Here is a 17,427-nt window from a genome sequence, read left to right on the forward strand (position 1 = left end):
GGATGTATTTAGGGAATCAGTGATGGATTGCGCAAAAGATGCTCGTGGCATGAGAAGGGTGGAAGGTGGGTTGATTAGAAAGGGTAGTGAGTGGTGGGATGAAGAAGTAAGATTATTAGTGAAAGAGAAGAGAGATGCATTTGGACGATTTTTGTTTGGAAACAATGCAATTGAGTGGGAGATGTATAAAAGAAAGAGACAGGAGGTCAAGAGAAAGGTGCAAGAGGTGAAAAAGAGGGCAAATGAGAGTTGGGGTGAGAGAGTATCATTAAATTTTAGGGAGAATAAAAAGATGTTCTGGAAGGAGGTAAATAAAGTGCGTAAGACAGGGGAGCAAATGGGAACTTCAGTGAAGGGCGCAAATGGGGAGGTGATAACAAGTAGTGGTGATGTGAGAAGGAGATGGAGTGAGTATTTTGAAGGTTTGTTGAATGGGTTTGATGATAGAGTGGCAGATATAGGGTGTTTTGGTCGAGGTGGTGTGCAAAGTGAGAGGGTTAGGGAAAATGATTTGGTAAACAGAGAAGAGGTAGTAAAAGCTTTGCGGAAGATGAAAGCCGGCAAGGCAGCAGGTTTGGGTGGTATTGCAGTGGAATTTATTAAAAAAAGGGGGTGACTGTATTATTGACTGGTTGGTAAGGTTATTTAATGTATGTATGACTCATGGTGAGGTGCCTGAGGATTGGCGGAATGCGTGCATAGTGCCATTGTACAAAGGCAAAGGGGATAAGAGTGAGTGCTCAAATTACAGAGGTATAAGTTTGTTGAGTATTCCTGGTAAATTATATGGGAGGGTATTGATCGAGAGGGTAAAGGCATATACAGAGCATCAGATTGGGGAAGAGCAGTGTGGTTTCAGAAGTGGTAGAGGATGTGTGGATCAGGTGTTTGCTTTGAAGAATGTATGTGAGAAATACTTAGAAAAGCAAATGGATTTGTATGTAGCATTTATGGATGTGGAGAAGGCATATGATAGAGTTGATAGAGATGCTCTGTAGAAGGTATTAAGAATATATGGTGTGGGAGGCAAGTTGTTAGAAGCAGTGAGAAGTTTTTATCGAGGATGTAAGGCATGTGTACGTGTAGGAAGAGAGGAAAGTGATTGGTTCTCAGTGAATGTAGGTTTGCGGCAGGGGTGTGTGATGTCTCCATGGTTGTTTAATTTGTTTATGGATGGGGTTGTTAGGGAGGTAAATGCAAGAGTTTTGGAAAGAGGGGCAAGTATGAAGTCTGTTGGGGATGAGAGAGCTTGGGAAGTGAGTCAGTTGTTGTTCGCTGATGATACAGCGCTGGTGGCTGATTCATGTGAGAAACTGCAGAAGCTGGTGACTGAGTTTGGTAAAGTGTGTGAAAGAAGAAAGTTAAGAGTAAATGTGAATAAGAGCAAGGTTATTAGGTACAGTAGGGTTGAGGGTCAAGTCAATTGGGAGGTAAGTTTGAATGGAGAAAAACTGGAGGAAGTAAAGTGTTTTAGATATCTGGGAGTGGATCTGGCAGCGGATGGAACCATGGAAGCGGAAGTGGATCATAGGGTGGGGGAGGGGGCGAAAATTCTGGGAGCCTTGAAGAATGTGTGGAAGTCGAGAACATTATCTCGGAAAGCAAAAATGGGTATGTTTGAAGGAATAGTGGTTCCAACAATGTTGTATGGTTGCGAGGCGTGGGCTATGGATAGAGTTGTGCGCAGGAGGATGGATGTGCTGGAAATGAGATGTTTGAGGACAATGTGTGGTGTGAGGTGGTTTGATCGAGTGAGTAACGTAAGGGTAAGAGAGATGTGTGGAAATAAAAAGAGCGTGGTTGAGAGAGCAGAAGAGGGTGTTTTGAAATGGTTTGGGCACATGGAGAGAATGAGTGAGGAAAGACTGACCAAGAGGATATATGTGTCGGAGGTGGAGGGAACGAGGAGAAGTGGGAGACCAAATTGGAGGTGGAAAGATGGAGTGAAAAAGATTTTGTGTGATCGGGGCCTGAACATGCAGGAGGGTGAAAGGAGGGCAAGGAATTGAGTGAATTGGATCGATGTGGTATACCGGGGTTGACGTGCTGTCAGTGGATTGAATCAGGGCATGTGAAGCGTCTGGGGTAAACCATGGAAAGCTGTGTAGGTATGTATATTTACGTGTGTGGACGTATGTATATACATGCGTATGGGGGTGGGTTGGGCCATTTCTTTCGTCTGTTTCCTTGTGCTACCTCGCAACCGCGGGAGACAGCGGCAAAAAAAAAAAAAAATAAATATATATATATATATATATATATATATATATATATATATATATATATATACTCCCCAGACATTCCCAAACCACTCTTCCCCTTTACCCTTGAGCTTCGTTTCACTCAGAGCCAAAACATCCAGGTTCCTTTCCTCAAACATACTACCTATCTCTCCTTTTTTCACATCTTGGTTACATCCACACACATTTAGGCACCCCACTCTGAGCCTTCGAGGAGGATGAGCACTCCCCGCGTGACTCCTTCTTCTGTTTCCCATTTTAGAAAGTTAATACAAGGAGGGGAGGATTTCTGGCCCCCCGCTCCCGTCCCCTCTAGTCGCTTTCTACGACACGCGAGGAATACGTGGGAAGTATTCTTTCACCCCTATCCCCAGGGATAATATACATATATATATACATATACACATACACACACATGCACATACATACGCACATATACACACACACACACATACATATATATACATATGAGAAATGTAAGAAACAATTTAGAAAACTGAAACTTCTAGCTTGAAATGAATGAAAAAAAAAGAATGTCACATAATGGTTCAACCTCTGGCTATGGAAAAAAGGAAATGTATAAAGTCAGGGGTTAGTGAGAGGACAAGAGCAAGGGAAGGAGTAGCAATACTCCTGAAACAGGAGTTGTGGGAGTATGTGATAGAGTGTAAGAAAGTAAATTCTCGATTAATATGGGTAAAACTGAAAGTTGATGGAGAGAGGTGGGTGATTATTGGTGCATATGCACCTGGGCATGAGAAGAAAGATCAAGAGAGGCAAGTGTTTTGGGAGCAGCTGAATGAGTGTGTTAGTGGTTTTGATGCACGAGACCGGGTCATAGTGATGGGTGATTTGAATGCAAAGGTGAGTAATGTGGCAGTTGAGGGAATAATTGGTATACATGGGGTGTTCAGTGTTGTAAATGGAAATAGTGAAGAGCTTGTAGATTTATGTGCTGAAAAAGGACTGATGATTGGGAATACCTGGTTTAAAAAGCGAGATATACATAAGTATACTTATGTAGGTAGGAGAGATGGCCAGGGAGCGTTATTGGATTACGTGTTAATTGACAGGCGTGCGAAAGAGAGACTTTTGGATGTTAATGTGCTGAGAGGTGCAACTGGAGGGATGTCTGATCATTATCTTGTGGAGGCTAAGGTGAAGATTTGTATGGGTTTTCAGAAAAGAAGTGTGAATGTTGGGGTGAAGAGGGTGGTGAGAGTAAGTGAGCTTGAGAAGGAGACCTGTGTGAGGAAGTACCAGGAGAGACTGAGTACAGAATGGAAAAAGGTGAGAACAATGGAAGTAAGGGGAGTGGGGGAGGAATGGGATGTATTTAGGGAATCAGTGATGGATTGCGCAAAAGATGCTTGTGGCATGAGAAGAGTGGGAGGTGGGTTGATTAGAAAGGGTAGTGAGTGGTGGGATGAAGAAGTAAGAGTATTAGTGAAAGAGAAGAGAGAGGCATTTGGACGATTTTTGCAGGGAAAAAATGCAATTGAGTGGGAGATGTATAAAAGAAAGAGACAGGAGTCAAGAGAAAGGTGCAAGAGGTGAAAAAAAAGGGCAAATGAGAGTTGGGGTGAGAGAGTATCATTAAATTTTAGGGAGAATAAAAAGATGTTCTGGAAGGAGGTAAATAAAGTGCGTAAGACAAGGGAGCAAATGGGAACTTCAGTGAAGGGCGCAAATGGGGAGGTGATAACAAGTAGTGGTGATGTGAGAAGGAGATGGAGTGAGTATTTTGAAGGTTTGTTGAATGTGTTTGATGATAGAGTGGCAGATATAGGGTGTTTTGGTCGAGGTGGTGTGCAAAGTGAGAGGGTTAGGGAAAATGATTTGGTAAACAGAGAAGAGGTAGTGAAAGCTTTGCGGAAGATGAAAGCCGGCAAAGCAGCAGGTTTGGATGGTATTGCAGTGGAATTTATTAAAAAAGGGGGTGACTGTATTGTTGACTGGTTGGTAAGGTTATTTAATGTATGTATGACTCATGGTGAGGTGCCTGAGGATTGGCGGAATGCGTGCATAGTGCCATTGTACAAAGGCAAAGGGGATAAGAGTGAGTGCTCAAATTATAGAGGTATAAGTTTGTTGAGTATTCCTGGTAAATTATATGGGAGGGTATTGATTGAGAGGGTGAAGGCATGTACAGAGCATCAGATTGGGGAAGAGCAGTGTGGTTTCAGAAGTGGTAGAGGATGTGTGGATCAGGTGTTTGCTTTGAAGAATGTAAGTGAGAAATACTTAGAAAAGCAAATGGATTTGTATGTAGCATTTATGGATCTGGAGAAGGCATATGATAGAGTTGATAGAGATGCTCTGTGGAAGGTATTAAGAATATATGGTGTGGGAGGCAAGTTGTTAGAAGCAGTGAAAAGTTTTTATCGAGGATGTAAGGCATGTGTACGTGTAGGAAGAGAGGAAAGTGATTGGTTCTCAGTGAATGTAGGTTTGCGGCAGGGGTGTGTGATGTCTCCATGGTTGTTTAATTTGTTTATGGATGGGGTTGTTAGGGAGGTAAATGCAAGAGTTTTGGAAAGAGGGGCAAGTATGAAGTCTGTTGGGGATGAGAGAGCTTGGGAAGTGAGTCAGTTGTTGTTCGCTGATGATACAGCGCTGGTGGCTGATTCATGTGAGAAACTGCAGAAGCTGGTGACTGAGTTTGGAAAAGTGTGTGGAAGAAGAAAGTTAAGAGTAAATGTGAATAAGAGCAAGGTTATTAGGTACAGTAGGGTTGAGGGTCAAGTCAATTGGGAGGTGAGTTTGAATGGAGAAAAACTGGAGGAAGTGAAGTGTTTTAGATATCTGGGAGTGGATCTGGCAGCGGATGGAACCATGGAAGCGGAAGTGGATCATAGGGTGGGGGAGGGGGCGAAAATCCTGGGGGCCTTGAAGAATGTGTGGAAGTCGAGAACATTATCTCGGAAAGCAAAAATGGGTATGTTTGAAGGAATAGTGGTTCCAACAATGTTGTATGGTTGCGAGGCGTGGGCTATGGATAGAGTTGTGCGCAGGAGGATGGATGTGCTGGAAATGAGATGTTTGAGGACAATGTGTGGTGTGAGGTGGTTTGATCGAGTGAGTAACGTAAGGGTAAGAGAGATGTGTGGAAATAAAAAGAGCGTGGTTGAGAGAGTAGAAGAGGGTGTTTTGAAGTAGTTTGGGCACATGGAGAGGATGAGTGAGGAAAGATTGACCAAGAGGATATATGTGTCGGAGGTGGAGGGAACAAGGAGAAGAGGGAGACCAAATTGGAGGTGGAAAGATGGAGTGAAAAAGATTTTGTGTGATCGGGGCCTGAACATGCAGGAGGGTGAAAGGAGGGCAAGGAATAGAGTGAATTGGAGCGATGTGGTATACCGGGGTTGACGTGCTGTCAGTGGATTGAAGCAAGGCATGTGAAGCGTCTGGGGTAAACCATGGAAAGCTGTGTAGGTATGTATATTTGCTTGTGTGGACGTATGTATATACATGTGTATGGGGGGGGGGGGTTGGGCCATTTCTTTCGTCTGTTTCCTTGCGCTACCTCGCAAACGCGGGAGACAGCGACAAAGTATAAAAAAAAAAAAAAATATATATATGTGTATATCTTTTCTTTTTCTTTCAAACTATTCGCCATTTCCCGCATTAGCGAGGTAGCGTTAAGAACAGAGGACTGGGCCTTTGAGGGAATACCCTCACCTGGCCCAATTCTCTGTTCCTTCTTTTGGAAAATTGAAAAAAAAGAAAAAAAAAGAGAGGGGAGGATTTCCAGCCCCCTGCTCCCTCCCCTTTTAGTCGCCTTCTACGACACGCAGGGAATACGTGGGAAGTATTCTTAATCCCCTATCCCCAGGGATATATATATATATATATATATATATATATATATATATATATATATATATATATATATATATATATATATATATATATATATATATATTGGAAAGGATTACAATTTTGCGCGTGATCAAGATATTCCTATGAGTCCACGGGGAAAATGAAACGAAAAGTTCCCAAGTGCACTTTCGTGTAATAATCACATCATCAGGGGAGACACAAGAGAGAAATATAACAGTCAGTTGATATACATCAAAGAGACGAAGCTAGGACGCCATTTGGTAAACATGTAATTGTCCAAAACATGTTTTGGACAATCTGTTATATTTCTCTCTTGTGTCTGTTATATTTCTCTCTTGTGTCTCCCCTGATGATGTGATTATTACACGAAAGTGCACTTGGGAACTTTTCGTGTTTCATTTTCCCTGTGGACTCATAGGAATATATATATATATATATATATATATATATATATATATATATATATATATATATATATATATATATATATATATATATATATATATATTTACTTATTTATTTACTTATTTATTTATTTATGTATATACATACCACGGAGGTGCTTGTCTTTCTTTGAGACCTCAAGAGTATGCTTGTCTCTGATGGGTTCCCAACTTAAAGAAATTATAACCAATGTCTTGTACAGATTCTAACATATCTTCTCATGCTTCCCTTATACATTCATTTGATAATCCATGACGTTTCTAAAGATCACGTCATTCCCGTGATCTATTTCTCTCACGAACAGTGCTGAACCTAGTGTCGTTTTCTGTGATTGCTGGATCTTACTGGGGGATGTACCGGGCTGCGCACAACTCCAGCGCTGCCGTCAGGAACGATCAACAGCTCAGGGAGTCCAGCATGGCCAGGAAGATGACGCTCATCGTGGTGACAGATGCTGCCTGCTGGCTGCCCATCATCTTCCTCGGCCTCGCGTCTCTCGCAGGCATCACCATCCCTCCCCAGGTCGGTGCGTGTGTGTGTGTGTGTGTGTAGCGAGGCTCCACTAGTGGTTGTGTGGTGAGGGTAGGGAAGGATGTAGTGGCTGTGATAGTCGTGAAGTATAACATTTGTAATGTTGTTACTTCTAGGATCAGGTAAGTTGTGTGGAGGGCGGGGATGGAGGCAGGTGTCAGAGATGTATAATGTCCCTTGGGTAGGAATGATATAAAATGAGGTAGACTGAGGCATTAGAGGAGTAGAGAAGGTTGGATATCTGCAAATGATGTTCTGATTCTTGGTGTAAGGCTGTCGTGGGTGTGCTGCTGGTGGGTTAGAGGTGACATAAGGCCTGTTAATAGCAGGTGTTGAGTAGATGTTGGGGTGTAGTTGTGCCACATGTGAGCTGTAAAGATAGGAGTGTTGGCAGTTGTGGAGGCATAACGGTTGTTGGTGTAACGACGTAGTCTTGATAGGCTAACTGACGTGGAGGTATAGTGACGGTAATTACTGGAACGGTATGAATTAATGATAATAGGATTTCGGGTAGGATGGTATTGCTTGTAAGATGTGTAGCGGTGGATGTGTTGGTAATTGTGTAGATGCACTGATGAAAGACTTGTGGGTTGGACCATGTTGGTAGGGTAATAGGTGCGGTGGTAATTGTATAACAGTGGGTACTATGGTAGTCGCTAATTGGGATATTGTGATCATTGTGTTTAAAGGTGTTGGTAGAAAGTTAGTACGTCCGGATGACAGTGACATCATCTTGATATTGCATAGCCGCTTCCCCACCTCACAGGCATCTACCCAAGCACGTCTCCGGCACCTGCATCCAGCCCTCGTCACAGTGTTGCTCTGGAACTTCCCTCATCACTGCCTCAGGCATGATGGCATGTTCAGCCTTTAACCCCGACTTACGAGTTCACCTGGCCCTACCCCCACACCTAAGTGGAACTATATGCCAGGAGACAGCATGATGCTGTCCATATGTCATGCATCGCTGATAGATCTAGTTTGGTCTTGGAAAGTTATGCCTAGGCTGAGGAGACCAGGCTTAAGAATGCGAAGTTCAGTCGCATTAAGCATAGAGAATATGGTATACAATATCACATCAGTTGCAAGGCAGATCCTATGTACTTTCTCCTCTCTCAAATGGTATTGAACTCACGTTTCAAATTTGTGTGACTCGTTATGTTTCACTGTCTCGAAACACTTCAGTGAGACATGGCGTCCGGTAGTGACCGTAACCTGCCCCTGGAGACACGACACACCCTCTCATCTCCGTTGCTGCGACGCTCACTTACCACTGATACAAGTATGTAGATACTACAACAGCTTCTTTCTGACCGTTCGTCTCATATCTTACCATAAGTGGAGGTGTATTGTTGTATAGACAGAAACATACTGTTTGCTTCACTCGCCTGGAGGACTACCCGTCATTAATGAGACAATTTCTGACTAAGGTCTCTGATGAGGTTATCGAAATATGGATTCATCTCGTCATTCTGTGGTTCACACTTGCCAAGTCTCTGCTTTATCACTGTCGTTGACACTAACATATGATGGGACTAAGGCTAGTTGTTTACAGTTTCTCTAAATCATATCCTAAACAGTTAAGGAAAGTTCTTGTGTGAAGTATTATGCTAAATAAACTCACACTAGAGATAATGTTACTGATCTGTTTTCGGTACCAGTATTGTAACCATAACTGACTAGGCTGGTGGTGATCCCTCCTAAAGCTGAATATCTTGAACCTCCAAGTACGCACTGGTGTCTTCCCTCATAATACAAAGCAAGCGACTGGGTCCTTTCGAAGCTGTTTGTGAATAGTGGAAGACATCAGAAGGAATGATGTGAGAGGAGTAAAATGTGGTAGATGATTTTCAGAGACATGTCAGTAAACTTTATACGTTATTACAGAGGTATAAGTAATGTCAACAAACTCTTCTTCTTTCTTTCAAACTATTCGCCATTTCCCGCATTAGCGAGGTAGCGTTAAGAACAGAGGCCTGGGCCTTTGAGGGAATACCCTCACCTGGCCCAATTCTCTGTTCCTTCTTTTGGAAAATTAAAAAAAAACGAGAGGGGAGGATTTCCAGCCCCCCGCTCCCTCCCCTTTTAGTCGCCTTCTACGACACGCAGGGAATACGTGGGAAGTATTCTTTCTCCCCTGTAATTTGAACACTTACTTTTATTCCCTTTTCCTTTATATAATGGCATTATACATGCATTCCTCCAATCCTCAGGCATTAACCATGATCCATAAATACAATGAATATCCTTACCATCCAATCCACAACACAGTCACCCCATTTCTTAATAGATTCATCTGCAGTACCGTCCAGTCTCGTCACCTTACCGGATTTAATCTTCCGAAAGGCGGCGGATTTGGATGGTATTGCAGTCGAATTTATTGAGAAAGGAGGTGACTCTTGTTGAATGGTTGGTAAGGATATTCAGTGTATGTATGGGTTATGGGGAAGTGCCTGAGGATTGGCTGAATGCATGTATAGTGCCAGTGTACAAAGGCAAAGGGGATAAAGTTGCGTTCAAACTGCTGAGGCATAAGTCTGTTAAGTATACCTGGAAGGTATATGGGAGGGCATTGACTGAGTGGGTGAAGGCATGTACAGAGCATCAGACTGGGAGGGATCGGTGTGGTTTCAGAAGTGGTAGAGGATGTGTGGATCAGGTGTTTGCTTTGAAGAATGTGTGTGAGAAATACTTAGAAAAACAGATGGATTTGTATGTAGCATTTATGGATCTGGAGAAGGCATATGACAGGGTGGATAGAGATGCTTTGTGGAAGGTCTTAAGAGTATACCATGTGAGGTAAGCTGCTAGAAGCAGTGAGAAGTTTTTATCAGGGGTGTAAGGCATGTGACGAGTAGGAAGAGAGGAAAGTGACTGGTTCCCAGTGAAGGTTCGATCTGTGGCAGGGGTATGTGATGTCACCATGGTTGTTTAATTTGCTTAGGGATGAGGCGGTTAAGGAAGTAAATGCGAGAGTTTTGGAGAGAAGGGCGAATATTCAGTCTGTTGGGGATGAAGGGGCCTGGGAAGTGAGTCAGTTGTTCGTCAATGATACAGCACTGGTGGTTGATTCGAGTGAGAAACTGGAAAAGAGTGTGTGAAAGGAGAATAAGAGCAAGGTTGTTATATTTAGCACGGTTGAGGTACAAGTTAGTTGGGATGTGAGTATGAATGGAGAAAAGTTTGAGGAAGTGAAGTGTTTTAGATATCGGAGAGTGGACCATGGAAGTGGAAGTGAGTCATAGGGTGGGGGAAGGGCGAAGGTTCCCTGAGCGATAAAGAATGTGTAGAAGGAGATAACGTTATATCGGAGTGCGAAAGTGGGTGTTTGAAGGAACAGCAGCTCCAGTAATATCATATAGTTGCGAGGCATGGGCTATAGATAGTGTTGTACGGAGGAGGGTGGATGTGTTAAAAATGAAGCGTTTGAGGACATGTTAGTTTGATCAAGTAGGCAACGAAATGCTAAGAGAGATGTGTTGTAATGAAAAAAAAAAATGTGGTTGAGAGAGCAGAAGAGGGTGTGTTGAAATAGTCTGGAGGGAGTGAGGGAGGAAAGGTTGACAAAGAGGATATATGTGTAAGAGGTGGAGGGAACAAGGAGAAGCGGGAGACCGAATTGGAGGTGGAAGGATGGAGTGAAAAAGGTTATGAGCAATCGGGGCCTGAACATGCAAGAGGGTGAGAGGCGTACAAGGAATAAAGACAACTGGAAGAATGTGGTATACCGGGGTCGACGTGCTGTCAATGGACTGAACCATGGCATGTGAAACGTCTGAGGCAAACCATGGAAAGGTCTGTGGGGCCTTGATGTGGAAATGGATTTGTGCTGTAGGTGCATTATGCATGACAGCTAGAGACTGAGTGCGAACGAATGTGGCCATTTTCTTTCTTCCTGGCGCTACCTCGCTGACGCAGGGGATGGCGACGCTGCTTCCTGTTGGGCGGAGTGGACGCCAAAAATGGATGAAGGCAAGCGAGTATGACTATGCATATGTGTATATATGTATATGTCTGTGTATGTATGTGTATATGTATGTATATCTGTATATGTTGACATGTATATGTATATGTACGTGTATAGGCGTGTATATATATATATGAGTGGATGGGTCTTTCTTCGTCTGTTTCCTGGCACTACCTCGCTGACGCGGGAAACGGCAATCGCTTGTTACGTCTAATCATTCAGAGGCTTAACCATTAATCACTCCTCTCTCTCTCTCTCTTTACCATCATTCAACCATTGTTCTAAGCACCGCCGTACACCTTTGATGCAAACTTTATCGAGAGCGTTCCTAAAAACTAAATAGATGACATCAACAGTTTTACATCACTCATCCGCGTTAATGATATCATCAAAGAAATCAGTATGATTTTCCAACCATGAACAATATCGCTGAAAACTATGCTGAAAATTGTTGAAGTAGTTTCCATAAGTTTTTCAGCTAAATAGTTTAAGCCCCGAGTAGAGGCTCATTTTCTTACTCCATGGGCTAACTTCCAGTCCTTAGGAACTTCAGCTATAGCAAGTGACTTGCTGTCTCCATATCCACTCCTTGGGTCAACACAGCCATCGATGTAGATCCAATGTTTGTTATTTTCGTCCGTAATCCTGGGTTCCTCGACTCCCAACCCAAGTGGAAAATTAACACATTGTCTCTCTTTTCACAGGTCAGTCACTCTCGGGAGGAATGATCGCGTTGTCATTGTGTGTGTGTGAGAGATTTCATTAAGCCGTCCCTCTTTCCCAGTCATCAGCCATTGCCCTCACGGTTCTCTTCTCTCTCCTGCTATCTACCTCTCTTTTCCACCTATCACTTCTTCAGAGCTTGCTCGTTTTTTCATGCGTATTTTTCTTTTTTTTTTTTTTTTCATCCAAGTCTCGTCTCATCGCAATGACCTCCATAAACTTGTTGGTGGAAAGGATTTCCCAGCAGACCAGATGTTACCTGAAAAACCTTAATGCCTCTTGAACGCAGTTTATCCTCACTTCTTTCCCTAAGACTCCTCAAGACTTTGCAGTCTCCTCTGATGGATCTATGCACTTTGGAGACAAGATTATACGTCACGACTATAGAGTACTCGGAAACTCTCTAACTAAAGTAAATGAAGAAAAGGACCTTGGAGTTGTCATTAGCAACACTGTCAAGCAGCAAATAAAAAAAAGGCGACCAAATGTTACGTTTCATAGCCAGGAACATAGATAACATGACACCAGAAACAAGTATGCGACAAAATTGATCCCATCCCTTAGAAATCTGGCATAAGAAACTTAGACTTCGCGGCGACTAAATCCAATTGTTCAAAATTCTGAACAAGTTCGATTAAGTAAATCACGATCATCTTTTCGAAGTACAAGAAAATACGGTTACCAGGACAAAGTGAATTGGAACGATGTGGTATACCGGGGTCGACGTGTTGTCAATGGACTGAACCATGGCATGTGTAACGTCTGGTGTAAACCATGGAAAAGTCTGTGGGGCCTGGATGTGGATAGGGAGCTGAGGTTTCGGTGCATCACACATGACAGCTAGAGACTGAGTGTGAGTGAATGTGGCCTTTTTTGTCTGTTTTCCTGGCGCTACCTTGCTGAAGCAAGGGGTCACGATGATATTTCCTGTGGGGCAGGGTAACGCCAAGAATAGATGATGGCAAGCAAGTATGGATATCTACATACGTATATATGTATGTGTATGTATGTATGTATATGTGTATGCGTTGATTTATATATATATGTATATATATATATATATATATATATATATATATATATATATATATATATATATATATATATATATATATATACATATATATATATATATATATATATATATATATATATATATATATATATATATATATATATATATATATATATATATATTCCCATGAGTCCACGGGGAAAATGAAACACGAAAAGTTCCCAAGTGTACTTTCGTGTAATAATCACATCATCAGGGGAGACACAAGAGAGAAATATAACAGTCAGTTGATATACATCTAAGAGACGATTTATATATGCGTGTATGGACGTTTATGTATATATGTATGTATAAATGAGTGGATGGGCAAATCTTCGTCTGTTTCCTGGCACTACCTCGCTCACTCGGGAAACAGAGATCAAGTATACTAATGATATAATCATTGATTCTAAAATACACGTCCAGAGTGGATCTGGAAGCGGATGGAACCATGGAAGCGGAAGTGGATCATAGGGTGGGGGAGGGGGCGAAAATTCTGGGAGCCTTGAAGAATGTGTGGGAGTCGAGAACATTATCTCGGAAAGCAGAAATGGGTATGTTTGAAGGAATAGTGGTTCCAACAATGTTGTATGGTTGCGAGGCGTGGGCTATGGATAGAGTTGTGCGCAGGAGGGTGGATGTGCTGGAAATGAGATGTTTGAGGACAATGTGTGGTGTGAGGTGGTTTGATCGACTAAGTAATGTAAGGGTAAGAGAGATGTGTGGAAATAAAAAAGAGCGTGGTTCAGAGCGCAGAAGAGGGTGTTTTGAAATGGTTTGGGCACATGGAGAGAATGAGTGAGGAAAGATTTACCAAGAGGATATATGTGTCAGAGGTGGAGGGAACGAGGAGAAGTGGGAGACCAAATTGGAGGTGGAAAGATGGAGTGAAAAAGATTTGAAGTGATCGGGGCCTGAACATGCAGGAGGGTGAAAGGCGGGCAAGGAATAGAGTGAATTGGATCGATGTGGTATACCGGGTTGACGTGCTGTCAGTGGATTGAATCAGGGCATGTGAAGCGTCTGGGGTAAACCATGGAAAGTTGTGTGGGGCCTGGATGTGGAAAGGGAGCTGTGGTTACGGGCATTATTGCATGACAGCTAGAGACTGAGTGTGAACGAATGGGGCCTTTGTTGTCTTTTCCTAGCGCTACCTCGCACACATGAGGGGGGAGGGGGATGGTATTCCATGTGTGGCGAGGTGGCGATGGGAATGAATAAAGGCAGACAGTGTGAATTGTGTGCATGGGTATATATGTATGTGTCTGTGTGTATATATATATATATATGTGTACATTGAGATGTATAGGTATGTATATTTGCGAGTATGGACGTGTATGTATATACATGTGTATGGGGGTGGGTTGGGCCATTTCTTTCGTCTGTTTCCTTTCGCTACCTCGCAAACGCGGGAGACAGCAGCAAAGCAAAATATATATGAATAAATAAATATATATATATACATATATATATATATATATATATATATATATATATATATATATATATATATATATATATATATATATATATATATACCGGGGTTGACGTGCTGTCAGTGGATCGAATCAGGGCATGTGAAGCGTCTGGGGTAAACCATGGAAAGCTGTGTAGGTATGTATATTTGCGTGTGTGGACGTATGTATATACATGTGTATGGGGGTGGGTTGGGCCATTTCTTTCGTCTGCTTCCTTATATATATATATATATATATATATATATATATATATATATATATATATATATATATATATATATATATATATATATATATATATATATACACACACACACACACATACTCAAACACACTCACACACACACACACACACACACACACACACACACACACACAAACACACTCACACACACACACACACACACACACACACACACACACACACACACACACACACTACCCTAACCCAGGAACCTATTCTTCGTGCATCTTCGAGGGGAGAACGAACCGTTGGAATGGATGTAGACCGCTTGTCGTGCCCAAGATTCGAGCCCGGGAGGGCCCGTGCAAAAGTAATGGTCAGTGACGCAAACGAAAAGTACGTTGTCATTACCTATTCATAGTCATCTACTTCTGCGTAACAGGAAAAGATTTCTACACTCATGGGGCTTCATCTTATGAAATATCACGTATATAATCTCTGCACTCCCAACCTCGGAATTCCATTCACATTTACTTTGGTATGTTTCCCACGTAGCTTCTTGCTATGTTTCTCACTTAGCTTCTTGCTATTAACTCTGCTTATTTCAGATATCTCTTCACTTCGAACACTAATTTTCATTGACAAACTTGAACGCTGTTATCACTTTTCTTTTCTTTTTCTACTGCGCATGTGCTATATTTTGTGTAATCACTTTTTGTTTATGCAAGGAGTAAGCATATATATATATATATATATATATATATATATATATATATATATATATATATATAGAAAAGAGACAGGAGGTCAAGAGAAAGGTGCAAGAGGTGAAAAAAAGGGCAAATGAGAGTTGGGGTGAGAGACTATCAGTAAATTTTAGGGAGAATAAAAAGATGTTCTGGAAGGAGGTAAATAGGGTGCGTAAGACAAGGGAGCAAATGGGAACTTCAGTGAAGGGCGTAAATGGGGAGGTGATAACAAGTAGCGGTGATGTGAGAAGGAGATGGAATGAGTATTTTGAAGGTTTGTTGAATGTGTCTGATGACAGAGTGGCAGATATAGGGTGTTTTGGTCGAGGTGGTGTGCAAAGTGAGAGGGTTAGGGAAAATGATTTGGTAAACAGAGAAGAGGTAGTAAAAGCTTTGCGGAAGATGAAAGCCGGCAAGGCAGCAGGTTTGGATGGTATTGCAGTGGAATTTATTAAGAAAGGGGGTGACTGTATTGTTGACTGGTTGGTAAGGTTATTTAATGTATGTATGACTCATGGTGAGGTGCCTGAGGATTGGCGGAATGCGTGCATAGTGCCATTGTACAAAGGCAAAGGGGATAAGAGTGAGTGCTCAAATTACAGAGGTATAAGTTTGTTGAGTATTCCTGGTAAATTATATGGGAGGGTATTGATTGAGAGGGTGAAGGCATGTACAGAGCATCAGATTGGGGAAGAGCAGTGCGGTTTCAGAAGTGGTAGAGGATGTGTGGATCAGGTGTTTGCTTTGAAGAATGTATGTGAGAAATACTTAGAAAAGCAAATGGATTTGTATGTAGCATTTATGGATCTGGAGAAGGCATATGATAGAGTTGATAGAGATGCTCTGTGGAAGGTATTAAGAATATATGGTGTGGGAGGCAAGTTGTTAGAAGCAGTGAAAAGTTTTTATCGAGGATGTAAGGCATGTGTACGTGTAGGAAGAGAGGAAAGTGATTGGTTCTCAGTGAATGTAGGTTTGCGGCAGGGGTGTGTGATGTCTCCATGGTTGTTTAATTTGTTTATGGATGGGGTTGTAAGGGAGGTAAATGCAAGAGTCCTGGAAAGAGGGGCAAGTATGAAGTCTGTTGGGGATGAGAGAGCTTGGGAAGTGAGTCAGTTGTTGTTCGCTGATGATACAGCGCTGGTGGCTGATTCATGTGAGAAACTGCAGAAGCTGGTGACTGAGTTTGGTAAAGTGTGTGGAAGAAGAAAGTTGAGAGTAAATGTGAATAAGAGCAAGGTTATTAGGTACAGTAGGGGTGAGGGTCAAGTCAATTGGGAGGTGAGTTTGAATGGAGAAAAACTGGAGGAAGTGAAGTGTTTTAGATATCTGGGAGTGGATCTGTCAGCGGATGGAACCATGGAAGCGGAAGTGGATCATAGGGTGGGGGAGGGGGCGAAAATTCTGGGAGCCTTGAAAAATGTGTGGAAGTCGAGAACATTATCTCGGAAAGCAAAAATGGGTATGTTTGAGGGAATAGTGGTTCCAACAATGTTGTATGGTTGCGAGGCGTGGGCTATGGATAGAGATGTGCGCAGGAGGATGGATGTGCTGGAAATGAGATGTTTGAGGACAATGTGTGGTGTGAGGTGGTTTGATCGAGTAAGTAACGTAAGGGTAAGAGAGATGTGTGGAAATAAAAAGAGCGTGGTTGAGAGAGCAGAAGAGGGTGTTTTGAAATGGTTTGGGCACATGGAGAGAATGAGTGAGGAGAGATTGACCAAGAGGATATATGTGTCGGAGGTGGAGGGAACGAGGAGAAGAGGGAGACCAAATTGGAGGTGGAAAGATGGAGTGAAAAAGATTTTGTGTGATCGGGGCCTGAACATGCAGGAGGGTGAAAGGAGGGCAAGAAATAGAGTGAATTGGAGTCATGTGGTATACAGGGGTTGACGTGCTGTCAGTGGATTGAAGCAAGGCATGTGAAGCGTCTGGGGTAAACCATGGAAAGCTGTGTAGGTATGTATATTTGCGTGTGTGGACGTGTGTATGTACATGTGTATGGGGGGGGGGGGGCCATTTCTTTCGTCTGTTTCCTTGCGCTACCTCGCAAACGCGGGAGACAGCGACAAAGTATAAAAAAAAAAAAAAAAAAAATATATATATATATATATATATATATATATATATATATATATATATATATATATATATATATATATATTCATTTATTTTGCTTTGTCGCTGTCTCCCGCGTTAGCGACGTAGCGCGAG

At 42.3% G+C, this 17,427-nt stretch overlaps 1 protein-coding gene across 1 annotated transcript in view; it reads left to right on the forward strand.

Annotated features, from left to right (window-relative positions):
- Positions 1 to 17,427, forward strand: part of LOC139765732 (uncharacterized) — a 556,217-nt gene that overhangs the window by 518,811 nt on the left and 19,979 nt on the right. Inside the window, exon 32 of the mRNA XM_071693548.1 lies at positions 6,832 to 7,049. Within this exon, the coding sequence (XP_071549649.1) occupies positions 6,832 to 7,049 (218 nt within the window). The remainder of the gene's footprint in view (positions 1 to 6,831; positions 7,050 to 17,427) is intronic.

This window comes from Panulirus ornatus, chromosome 55 (genome assembly GCF_036320965.1).
Source record: "Panulirus ornatus isolate Po-2019 chromosome 55, ASM3632096v1, whole genome shotgun sequence".
In the NCBI taxonomy this organism is placed as follows: Eukaryota; Metazoa; Arthropoda; class Malacostraca; order Decapoda; family Palinuridae; genus Panulirus; species Panulirus ornatus.